Source organism: Rattus norvegicus, chromosome 1, assembly GCF_021556685.1.
Source record: "Rattus norvegicus strain SHRSP/BbbUtx chromosome 1, alternate assembly SHRSP_T2T, whole genome shotgun sequence".
NCBI classification, from domain to species: Eukaryota; Metazoa; Chordata; class Mammalia; order Rodentia; family Muridae; genus Rattus; species Rattus norvegicus.
Genome location: NC_141534.1, coordinates 265799290 through 265812356, shown reverse-complemented (window position 1 = coordinate 265812356; position 13067 = coordinate 265799290). Strand labels below are relative to the sequence as shown.

The window sequence follows — 13067 nt, the reverse complement described above, 5'->3', positions numbered from 1 at the left end:
AGGAGATGCTTAGATGAAAACATAGTAACAAAGTCACGTGGTGTGATTGTGTGCCCCGCCCCTCCCCTAATGATTGATACGGCCTTGGTATGCTAGAACAGGACTTTGGTTGATGCTTGCTTACATCAGTAGTTCTGTGGTGACTGAGACCACTCTACCATAGCCTATGGGCATTCTTTCTGTGTGTTTTCCTTAAGGGCTTTGCCTTAGTAAAGGAATGGAAGTGACCTTATATTTGTTCTGAAAATCAGTATTTCAGTCTTGTGTCAGGTCTAGAGGTGTGGCCCTTTGGGATAGCATAGTGTTAAGCTGTTGGTTTCTTTGGACTAAACTGAAAGGGTTAGAGGAGCAAAGACTCTAGAACCAGGCTGTTCACTGCCTCCTGACTCAACACTTGCTAGCTGTGTGCAACCTCTCAAGAACTGAGCTAGTGTGTTTTAAGAGGGACAGTATCTGACATATGAGTGACTTAAGGGATGTCTGCCATTTACTCTGGAAAGACAGTATCTGGTGTCCTTAAACAGCAGTGTATAATAGCTACTGGATGTCATCACATAATCCCTGAGCTTTAATCTTGACACTTGAACATCTCATGGGAACTGGTGAAATTTATAACAGAAACCAAAGAATTCCTGCCTGGGTCTCACCCCAGACTTACCTAGACCTTGGTGAGCCTGCTAAACATTCAGGTGATTCTGGTATGTAGCTGAGAACTATGCTGTAACTCAGATTTTAAAGTACTGGTAAAGGACTTCCGGCCATCTTGGTGTGGTGTGAGTGCTCAGCTTAGCTCTCCTTAGACATACTCGCTGGGTGACAGACAGGTGACTTTCTCAGGACCTGTGTCAGGAGGTTAGGGTTGGTAATTTATAACCAGACCAGCTAAAAATTTACTCAAAAAGTTTGATTTGGCTTTTTGCCTAGCTCGGATAGTAACAAGTAGTAAAATGAAAAGGTATGCTTAAACTAACAAGATTTTATATTTGTTTAAAACTTTTACAGAGGTTCAACAGGTCAGTGTTTAGTAATTTATAAACATTCTTTATATCTAAGGGTTTGAGGTGCAAATTAAACTAAGTTTTTACTGCAGTTGGGAGGGAAAGCCCAACAGGGAATTCAATAGTTTTAACAAGAAACCTAATTACTGAGTTCCTTTCCTGTCATTTTTAAAATGCACACATGTACGCACAGGCTTGGACAGAAGTGATTCTGAAACTGATACTATAGATGGGACATATAAAATTTGGTCTAGCCAATGTTCAGTTTACCTTCTGTGAGGTTTTCCAGTTGACTTCTCAGCTTATGTATCTATGAAAGTGGTTCTTCTGTGCCTCAGTTCTGAGAATAGTAGGTCTGTAGTGGTTGACAACTTAAAATTAGCTAATACCAAACCTAAGCCTTGGTCATGTAGTTCCCACAGTAAACGTTGGTAGCTTCTACGATGTATGGGTCTTAGCAGTTAATTGTATGAACCCAGTGTGAGTCTCTGGAATATTCAGTTTATTAATGTTTCCTAAGTCAGTCTTAGAACATAGATAGCCAGATGAACTCTGGTTAACTAAACTCATGAGGTTGTTGTAGAAGCTGCTTTTCCAGCTTAGGGCCCAAAGTCAAGATTATCAATTTGCTGGTTCAATTCCCCTTTCTTGGTAAAATTGATCTGCCCCTTTCAAGCTGTGTTTATCACATTTTTTTAAATTCAGTGAATTTCTGACTCAAGAGAAGGAATTCAGACCGGGAGGAAATATTTGACTCATATCCTGGAAATCTAGAGTTGAACACCAAGATTTGCAGCTGGCCTAGTCTTTTATAAATGATATTCAGGTTTTTTTTTTTATTTTTTATTTTTTTTATCAGAAGTAACAGGAAGGCTGACATGGTAGTGTGCACTCCCAGCCAGTATTTGGGAGGCAGAGACAGGCAGACTTCTGTAAGTTCAAGGTCAGCCTGGTCTACCGACCAGGTCCAAGACAGCCAGGGTTACACAGAAACCCTGTCATGGGGTGAGGGGGCTGCAGGAAGGAATACCACATCCCTTTGGTTTGGCCTGGCATTTGTTCCTCCAAAAGCAGTTAGGATCATGTGACCTAACTTACAAAGTAAGTTGACACTTCATTTACAACCTCAGAGTTGTTTTTACTGTGTCTTAGACACCTATAGCCTGTGCTGCATTTTCTTTTTTTTTTTTTTTTCAGAGCTGGGGACCGAACCCAGGGCCTTGCTAGGGCCTTGCTCTTGCTAGGCAAGCGCTCTACCACTGAGCTAAATCCCCAACCCCGCCTGTGCTGCATTTTAAACAATGATTTTTTGTGTCTGGTGTGAATACTTCGATATCCCAGTTACTGCCTCAAGCAGTGTAACTTCTAAGCGCTCTTAATTCACTTAGTTTTTAAGTGAAGTTTGTTGGCTGCTGTCTTTGTTGAGGCAAGGTACCATGTAGCCCAGGCTGGTCTCAAGCTCACTGTATTATGGAAATGACTTGGTCTTCCTGCCACCTCCTCTCAAGAGCTGATTACAGGCCTGCATCGTCCCGCCCAGCTTATAGGATGCTGGGGATAAAGCCCATGGATGTGCACTTGCTAGGCAAGCGTTTTAACCAGTCCAGTTGGCGATGTTTGTAAAAGTGTTAAGTCATGGCTGAGAAGGGTAAACAACCAAGTCAAGTCATCTGGTATCCTTGTAACTGCACAGCTGCACTGGTGTATTGGTGGGAAGAACATTAACGGCACTTAGGTCAGCTTTAGCTTCAACCCCTAGCATCACAAGACAAAAAAGCAAGAAGGGCAGGCAGATCTGATGCATAGGCCAAGACCGGTCTGTAGTTGAACACATCACTGAATATTAACCAGGCACATTTAGTGGTCGTTATCACTGTAGAATATACTCAGCCTTGGGTTAGGTTTCAAAACAATAGGTGCTCACTTACCACCTATTAATGATAATTTATCTTCCAAAGTTAAGTAAGACAAAGTGAGGTCCATAGTCACGTCTATTTAGAGGTTGAGGGGGATCATTTGAAGGAAATCCAAGTCCAAGTTTTTATGTGTATGAACCCGTATCTAAGAAATGGGACTTTTTGGTAAAACAGCCCAAATAAATAGTTTGAAATTAGGAAAATAGGAGAAAATAGTGGGGTTCAGGGCTGGGGGTTTAGCTGGGAAGATGGTTCACTTGGTAAACTATTTCCCTTGTAAGTACTGGGTCCCAAGTTCAGCTTTAAACCTCATGTTTTGGTTTCTTTGTGTTTTGTTTAAAAGCCAGGGAGTCAGACAGGGTGGCACATATCTTTAATCTGCCTCTGGGAAGCTGAGGCAGGTGGATCTCTGAGTTGTGGGCCACCCTAGTCAATAGCAAATTCCAGGACAGCCACTGAGACCCTTTCTCAAGTGAATATTAAAAAAAAGAAAAAAGAAAAAACAAAACAAGCCAGTAGGTTACAGAAGATGGTTCAGCTGTTAAGAACATTGGATGTTCTTCTGGAGGACTGGAGTTCAAGTCCCAGCATCCTCATGGTGGTTCAAAGTGGCCTGGAACTGATTCCACGTAATCTAAGGCCTTTGGCCTCAGGCATACACATGCAGACATACATGCAAGGACATCGTAAGTAAACAATACTGTGTGGGTGAAGTGTGTTTGAAATCCCAACACCAAGGAGGGGGAGACTGGAGGATCCCTGGGGCTTGCTAGCTAACGAGCCTGATCGACTTGCTAAGTTCCAGGCCAATGAGGGGCTCAGTCTTAAGGATAGATGGTAGCTAAAAAATGATGCCTAGAGACGTTTGGCTTACAAACACACATGCACGTACCCGCACGCAGGGGCACACAGTCCCCTCTTCTTGATTTAAGCTTTTCTACATTTCAAGACTGAGTAAATCAGTAACTCTGTAGTAGGAAACGGGCTCAATGGAGAAACAGGTCATTTGCCCCAGGCTCTATCCCATGTTGGGGCTGAGTAAAATGGAAAGTTTTATTTTGTCTGGTTTTATCTTGGGAGGTTTTTTGTTTGTTTTTGTTTTTTTAAGATAGGAATGGTAAAAGGGAAAGATAGTGGCTTTCAAGGGGAAAAATTGAGTATTTTAGGATGAACCATTCCTCAGGATATATGAGCCAAGAAACCTTATGGCCCTGAGGTTAAGGGCTCTGCCTCAATTCTCAGCTTTTAAGAATTTTTGTAGTTCAAAACAAATAACAAAGTTCCCTTTACAGCCGTTACCTCTGCTGATCAGAGACTGAATCAAAATGACTTTGTCAGGCTCCTTTGGTATATAAACAGGTATGGGAATTAACCTGTACCTCTTCATACAAGAACATAGGTAGGGGCAGGCATTTCCCTAACGTTGAGGCCAGCCCATCTTAAAGAACAAAAATACAGGCATTAGATAGAATACCTTAATAAGGCAGTGGGAACAGGTGGGCTTCATTGCCTACGGTGGCTGAAGAAATCCCAAGAGGACATCTTTGTGATGCTTGAAAGCCGTTACCAGTTGTCAGCACAGGAAAATACTAGTCAGGTTGTATTGAACTAGGGTAGATAATTGTTAAATTTTACAATAGGAATGGTGGCTGAATTCATACTGCTATTATAATTTCTGATATAAAGGCAAAAATACATTTAGAAGGTAAGGGCACTCAAGAAATTTTACCCACAGAGGGTGCCAAGCAGGTATCTTTTATCTGATTTCTATTTCTTGCATAACTAGTCTTTAAGCCAACCCGTCTTTTAGAGTTAATATTTAACCACACAATCTACCCGTGTGTCCTCCTTCCCCAAGAGTAAACTGGGGAAGGAGTAGTGTTGGAACATCTAGTTAATGTTATGTGCAGGTTTGTAATGAAGGCTTGCAGTCCATCATCCTGTATAAACACAAAATGACAGCATAGAGTTTGTCTGAATGATGTTCCAAATTTCAGTCCTGGGCCAAGATGACGTCAATTAACACCATGAGAAAAGGAAGAAGCTGTAGTTGGACGGTAGTGGTGCACACCTTTAATCCCAGTACTCAGGAGGCAGAGACAAGTGGATCTCTTGAGTCCGAGGCCAGCCTGGTCTACAAATTGAGTTTGAGGGCTGCTAGGGCTAGAGAGAAATCCTGTCTTGAACCCTAGCTCCCCGCACCTTCCCCAACCCCTTAAAAAGGGAGAATAACGAAACCACACAATGGCTTCCATTTCCTTTCCATGGTAAAGACACACTTCAGAGAAAGCTCAGACAGCTAAGCCACAGAGCACATCTTACCTGGCCGGGAGTGACTGAGGGAAACCAGAGGGTTTTTCCATTCTCTCCTCAGCACCTGAAGGTTACAGCCAGAGTAACTGGAGGCATGCACTGTTTCACAACTACTTCAAAGGACTTCACTCAGACAGCCCAAGCAAGGACGGAGTACTTTTTGCAGGCACACAAAGAGCACTGGGTAGTGTGCTGGGCCCTTATGTGTGACCAAGACGGTGCGTTTCCTGTACGGAGACGTGCTGTTCCCAGAAGGAAGCTCTGACATTAACACACAACTCGACTGCACTGCTGAATATGGTTGTTTTTATTTTCTTTCTCCTTGCCCAGCCCTATCTAAACATAAAATAAAACTACAGGACTGAAATTAACAACCCATTAAAATCGGCAATAAGTTATGAAAATCATAAAGCTTTTTTTTTTAAGTAATTAAGGGTAGTTAAATTATTTAAAGAATACAAAGTCCGAACAGCTTGGGGTAAGGTATCCAGAAAGGCTTCCCGGAGCAAAGCAGTGGCCCAGAGGGAAACCTTCGAGTTTGAAAGGAGGGAGCACATGACATGGAGTGCGGGCTGGAAGTCTCACCCAGAAGATAACATTTCTGCAGGTATTTGTGAGAGCAACAGTAGCACCTGCACAGTGGGATTGTGGGGAGGAAACTGCCTGTAGAAAATGCAGATCTTTACATTAAATGAGACAAGTGCGGAACATAACTATGTTAACTAGGATAGTGTGCCTACCACGGGTATCAGACGGTTAAAAGCTGGTAAAAGGGAATGGTCCTAAAGAAAACAAAAACAGCATTGCCTTCGTCTACCCAGCCCAGACCTCATCCGTCCTGCGCACTGAAAAGAGTGAGGCGTGAGGTGTTTATCATTATCAAATGCTGCATCAAAATAGATGATTTCCCCCACGTGTTTTATTCCACTATAAAAGACATCTATGTTTACTTATGGACAAGCTTTAAAAAGATGTCATTTTGGTTTTCAACACATACAAACAGTTATCAAAATCTCAAATAAAAATGCTGTGGTGGCTCAGACCTTGGCCTGCTACACTGCGTGCACAGCTCCTCAGATCCGCGCAGACACCGAGGCTCGCACACGGAGCTGTTCCTCCTGTGATTCAGGCTGTCATGCATGGGCTGCCCCTACGTGGCCGAAGGGTGGCGAGCGGGTGCTTGCCTGCTCTAGTGCTATCAATGCAGGTAAGGTTAGCTGGCTTAGCATGGAATCCAACAGAAAGCTGAGCTGCATGATGATCTCGTTCAAAAGGCTTCATGGGAGTCTCTCCTTTTGTAGAGCACGATATGAGCTTTTTAAAAATTCATTTTTTAAAAGAATTGATCATCCACAGGCTTCATGATACACAGAGGCTGAGTTTTAATAGCTCTTTAGCTATCCAAGATTAATGCCTGATTATCCTGTCTTCTCCTTACTCTAAGTTTGATTTTGTTTCTAGGACCAAGAAGCTCAGGAAGGGTTCATAACCCTATCCTTAAATGTCTGCTCAACACGGAGTGAGCAAACTACAACAGGAGAATGGAGTCTCCATTGTCTCTTAAGTCAACCACGTCAACTCAAGATAACCACACACATTTCTGCTGCTGTTAGAAACTGTATTCTTTCCAAATACAGGAGTATTTGTTCTACCGGGGAGGCTCTACCCCACTTTTTAAGTATTTGCTTAAATACAGGTCTTCTGACCCTTTTGTTCAAGTATAGTTTTTAGTTTTAAAGAGGAGACTGCGTCATGAACCCAATTTGAGAGACGGTATTGAACTGGCCCAGTGAGCACTTCGCCCTGCACTGTTATGTCATGCTGGGTTCTAGGACGTGAAGGAGAGTTTGACACTGGCACTGGAGTAGCCCTCGTCACTCCCAATACTCTGCAGGCTGCTGTGGTCATCGATGTCGCTGATGCTGGTGGTACTGATGTTGTCCACTTCTCCATGGGAGAACTCTGTGCTTTCCACATCCACTTCAATCTCCTCTGCCGAGGGAAGAGGAAAGGAAAGGAAGGAGCGTCAACAATCTGTGTGCGCACTTGCAAGAGTCAGGGTCACTCAGCGGAGCTATCAGTGACCTACGGGGACCAGGGACTCTTCCTCGGAGGGCAATCCAGGGACTCTTCCTCGGAGGGCAATCCGGGGCTCTTAATTTAGGGAGCAAGTTTACTAAACCCTTCGACGCCAGCCCGTCTGGACCTCCCACTGACAGCACCGGGCCGATTTGGGAATTAGTACTTAATATTAAATCCCAACCCAAGTGGTTTAACACCATCTGTTTTACATTAAACCAAAAACTAATTCCCAGTGCTGTTTATTAATCAGGGCTGCTTTCGAGAGGAGGTTGGGTTGTGGAGAAATAAGGTTAAAGACAGAAAGTTTACGTTTATGCATCCAAATGTTTGGTGCTCCCACTCTGTCACAGCTCACAGATGCGTTTCTACGATCCATTACAAATTCCGAACGGTAACTAAGGTTAACCGCAAAGGCGGTTTAAGGGTTTGCTTTAGATTCTCTGGCATCAAATGGAGCTTCAGACCATGTCTCTCGCCTGGTAAGAACTCCGTATTTTCTTTTTTTCCTCCCTCCCTTCCTTTCTTAGATTTACTGTTTATTTTATGTGTGTGAGGACACTGCAGCTGTCTTCATTCACACCAGAAGAGGGCATCAGATCCCTCACAGATGGTTGTGAGCTTGCTGAGAATTGAACTCATGACCTCTGGAAGAGAAGTCAGTGCTCCACTCCAGCCCCTAATAACTTGGCATTTTCTAAACAAAACTTTTCTGTAAGTTTAAAATTGTTTCTAAATAGAAAATATGTATATAAATATGTGAAAAAAGTGTGGTTCACAAAGGCACTGCCAGAGAATTTTAGGGGGCATAAGCCCACATTTGGGAGCTAGGAGTGTGCCAGGCAGAGCCCACTCGTGCTCCGCACTGGCTTTGCTCTCCCGCACAAAGCAACAGAACCTAGAACACTACAGCCTGGTTAACGAGAGCAGACGCGGTGTCTGCAGTCTCCCTACCCCTTTTCAGAGACACCCGGTATTTTCTTAGAAACAGAGCTGCCTACCTCGCTCTGAATCCGAGCGATCTGAGGAGATCGTTGATCCAATGCTGTCCATTCGTATCCGCTCCATCTCCTGAGGACCCTGCAGCTGTTCCAGTCGCCGCTTTAAAAATCTCTGTTCTCGTTCCAAGTTCTCAAGCTGGTGCTGGCTCTTCCTTTCGGCTTCTTCAAGTTTCTGAAATGGAGACATTTTATTTACATCTGTAGTCCGGTCTAAAAAAGTACAACTAACTTCTGCCTAGCATTTTTCTTTGGCAAAGAAAGTATGAAGGGGGTATATACCCATATACATACTTATATGTGGGTACGTATGTACTCTTGTATATATAAGCACAGATAAGCACTTACTTTTTTTTTTTCTTTTTTTTTTTTTTCTTTTTTTCGGAGCTGGGGACTGAACCCAGGGCCTTGTGCTTGCTAGGCAAGCGCTCTACCACTGAGCTAAATCCCCAACCCCAAATTTAGCATAAAACCAGTTGTCTTTTTTGCGTATGAGCGCTCCATTACTTGAACAAAATGAACTATAAACGTCTGTGAGGTAACCTCCACAAAGAGAAACCTCCTGCAGTGTGGTATTTGATGGAAAATTACTGAGAGAGAAAGCCAAAAGACAGTGTCTCCACAAGGGGTCGCAACTGCCTTCCTTCTGGGCATCAGAAAGGTCACTTATTTCCCTAGCATTCTCAGGTCTAAACGGCCACGCCGTCAAAAATACACTTTCATTTATCACATTGTGCTGCGCCATTGGATTGGCTGGCAAGACTTTACAAAGGTTTCAGGGAGGGCAGTTAGCAAAGAGGACGGCCCAGTGAGCTGGACACAACACAAACAGGAAGCGTTGCAAAGATGGGAGCGAAGATTCTCACCTTGATGTGTGCTTTGGCTTTGTTGAGCAAACCAAGTGTTGTGTGCCTGGTGCAGTCTGGGCCCAGCGGGATCAGAACTTTTAAGCGTTCTAAACACAGGCGCAGGTGAGCTCGTCTGAGGAAGAAATCATCTCATCAGCACAGCCTGGATATCCACTAGACACACAGGATCTAACAACAGCGACTCTGAGCCCTTAGCCAACAACCATCTCACTCCCAACTCTTCAAAGTACCTGCACACAGCGGTGCTGGCCTCCCGCTCCACCGCTTTGTGCCCTGCAGACACAAGTCACTTTGTCATCCCCCCAGGAACTCTGTCAGAGATCGTGTATCTGTTCTCTAGGCCCCTTCGTAAGCTCCCCACTGTGCTGTTAGAGTGAAAGGGGTGCCGAATGCCTAAAACGCAGGCTGGAGGAGGGTGCAGTTACTGTACCTCAGAGGAGATAGAAAACACCAAGGTTCCTATCTCCTTCCACCTTGTAATTACACGTGCGCGCACACACGCGCACACACATGCACCCACACTGTTCAGTAACTGTAGCCATCCTACAGGCTTGGATGCTGTTTATGCAGTAGGCAGAATGACCTCAACACTTCCTGGTCTTCACACACCGCAGTACTTCTAAAAACGACAGTTCCATTGATCCAGCACTGCACGAAGGCCTCCACTTGTGCTGTGAGCAGACTGCTCTTGGTTACTTTCTCCCTTTCTCTTCCCTTCTCACGACCTAGCCTAAGTTCTGCACAGGGAAAACAGGTGACAGAATTACTCAAAGTCCTAAGTTCTCTGACAGTCCCTTCTCTGGAAAAACCAGAGGGCATTTTTTCCTAGAAATGTTTCCAGAGAGCCTCGCGCACTTGCGCTCTCCAGCTGTGACCACGCGTATAACGGAGACATTAAAACATTGTAGTCTCCAGTCTGAGTCTGCTTTACCAAGCATTAACAGTTCAGTGGCGTGCGGCATGTGGACTCCTTTGGGGCTGTAACTGAACTTTCTACAACAGTCTCAACTGTATCAGGGTAACGCAAGGCCCCCTCTTTCTCTCAAACGGGACTAGAATAGTCTCATTAGCTCACTGGGTCTTAATACACAACAAATGATGTCAAGTGACAATCTCCAATGTAGCGTTTGAGAGAGGGGCAGGAAAGGTGACAAGTGGTCAGCTGTGTCACTGACAAGCAAGGGTGATTAAGGGCAGCGAGGCCAGAGGTTTGGCTGATGATGGCTGGGCCTTACAGCATCCACAGGCCCAGCCACAGTGATTGAACGATCGGAAGAGAATTTCCAGTCTTTTCTGAGCCTGTCCTCTCAAGTCTAACACTTGACTCCAGGCTGCAACTGCATATACTTAAAGCGGATGAAGGGACGTCTGCACTTCTCTCTACTTAACAATTTAAAGGTCGCTCCAAACCTAATTCTCTCAGCCGAGGAGTTGCATTGCTCAGGTCCCTCTTGCTAAGCAGACCAGAATCAACACCCAGACCACACACACGGGGGAGGTGGCTTTATCTTCTACACTAGATCCCCTCGGTTTCTGCCTAACAACTTTCCTCAGGAGACATGGCTCAAGGGTGAGACACAGGCCGGCCATTCTCTTAAAAATTAGAGGCTCTGCTCTGAATTCAGCCTTCTACAAAAGTAAAGAGAGCAACCAGAAAAATTAAGGAAGTATGTCAGAGGAACACTCTGACGATATTGTTCAAATTACTCAATTCCAAAAGTTCGCCCATGCGGCAAATTATCTTTTAACATTTTAGGTTTTAAAACCAGTCTTTCACTAGGCTAAGTCACGTTTTTGTTTTGTCATGCTAAAACCTTTACCGAAATGACAAACCCGAGGATGTAACTCAGTAGTAAGTGCTTAACCAGCAAGGTCCTGTGTGATTCCCCACATGTCAAAATTTAAAGGAGAAAATAGCAAACAGGGTACTATTTGCTCTCCCTCTTTCTCAGATTATTCGGTTATATATTTGCCATGTCTCTTTTGTGTACTCAAATTATTTTAGGTATTTCTTTGGTTGGGGAGAGCAAAAAATAAATAATAAAAATTTTTAAAAATTAAAATTTTTGAAGGAACCCGATTCCCGAGTGTCCCACTAGGCGTACACCAAGCAAGCAATCCAGGTGTGGGGACATCCGCAGGGGGAGGTGGCAGACCTTTAAAAGCAGGTGAAACTTGGCTTTAGAGATTTAAGGGTCTTGAATCTGTCTCTGAAGAAGCGAGGACTTTCCGGGTAATTAAAGGAGGAAAAGGGGATCTGACTTGAGATTACAGGCTGGAGTCCAGGGTAAATGACCTCGGACCATGCACATGGTCCTAGCTCAATGCCCAGGGCTGCAAACAGCTAAGCAACAAAACCCCACAGAAACAAAACCTGTGAGGTTAACAATGCCTCGGTTTCCCTCACACAGGAGGAAAAGGCTGAGGTGCCCTTCTGTAAGGAAGCACCGTGTTCAGTTTCAGGGTCTTAATAAATTTTTAAATTTATTAATAAACCAAGTCAAAAGTTTAATGCCCAAAATGGATAGGCAAGGCAAAATTACATTCTGGAAGGGGTTTTCCTCGGCCACTGTGAACATTTCTTCAGGCGGGTGATTATAAATACACTCCAAGGCGCAGCACACGCCCAGAGGACACGCCTGTCTCTGTATGAAGGATGATGACCAGTGAATAGGGCGCCTTACTTACTAAGGTGTCCCTGCGGAAGCTAAGTATCACTTCCTACAGTTTTTGTGTTTCAAAGTGAAACACAGCAAAGGATTGGTGGCAGCTGCCAGCTGACCAACAGGGCTGTGCTATCCCAAACTCCTCGTGCACGCACATGCCACTTCCTTCTAGGAGCGGCGGGTGCACCCTGACTATCAGTGTGAGGCGAGTCACCTGCTTTCCTAGAAGAGCTGGGTGGCTGTTGTACCTCCTCTGTCCCCTTCACCCCAGGCCTCTGCTGGTAACCACAGATTGGCCTGCCTTTTGCCATCTGGTCTTTTCCTGCCTCCATTCTAGTGACCGGTGGCTCAAAAACCTCCTGTTAGGGGGTTGCCCAATCACAGGCCACAAGAGACACAAAAGGTCTAGTTTGATCTGAAATCCATACTCACTGAGGAAAACAGGATCAAATACACAGTGACGTTTTCCGAGGTCTCTACAAAGGACTGATACCCAGAATAAGGATCCCGCACGTCACATTTTAAAGTCAAGGAATTGGACTTGGCAATTTTTTTTAAATGTTAACTTCCTGGTTATCGGTTACTTAACTTTTATTAACACACGGATACTCTGTAACACTGGGTTACCTCCAAATATAATATGTTAACATCTCTGGTAGGTCAGCGTGAAAACAAATCCTGCGGAAGAGGCTGGCGCTAAGCAAACCCCGCCCGCCTGTTAAGATGAGGCTGAAGGACGGAGACACACAAACGCACTCTGAGTCTCAAAGCCACTTTCAAGTCCACCTTAAAATGAGCTCTTTCAAGTAGCAATTCCTAGCCAACAGCTCTTCCTAGTCCTATCAAAATGGCCCACATCTTCAAACTGGGAAAGAGGAGGTGGTGCTGCCATTATGTTGGTCGGGTGGGGTCATTTTCCCTGAAGAAACCCTCTGAGCTCCACTGACAAACAGATATCACAAAACATGCAAGGAAGACACTTCCTACAAAACAGGGCGCTGTGGAGGGTAGACGCATCAACTAAGAGCACATGCAGTTGCGGGAAGAATTCCCTTTCAGAAAAAGAAAAGCGTAGAAACCAAACCAAAGCTCCCACGGCAGTGCTTTTCAAGTCCTTCTGGAAACCGATCCCCCAGCCCAACAATGAGAAGTCCAGCCCCGCCTGGCCCCACAAACAGTGCTGGCTGATGCCCTCGGAGGCCTGGCCCTTCATTCTCCCGCCCCGGGA

At 44.7% G+C, this 13067-nt stretch overlaps 1 protein-coding gene across 4 annotated transcripts in view; it reads right to left on the bottom strand.

Moving 5' to 3' along the window:
• Window positions 1-5511: 5511 nt before the first annotated feature.
• Window positions 5512-13067, bottom strand: part of Mxi1 (MAX interactor 1, dimerization protein) — a 59542-nt gene continuing 51986 nt past the window's right edge. For all 4 annotated transcript variants that reach the window (NM_001439931.1, NM_013160.3, XM_087638681.1 and 1 more), the window contains 3 exon segments: window positions 5512-7219; window positions 8308-8479; window positions 9171-9285. In NM_001439931.1, the coding sequence (NP_001426860.1) occupies window positions 7056-7219; window positions 8308-8479; window positions 9171-9285 (451 nt within the window). In that variant the 3' untranslated portion in view covers window positions 5512-7055.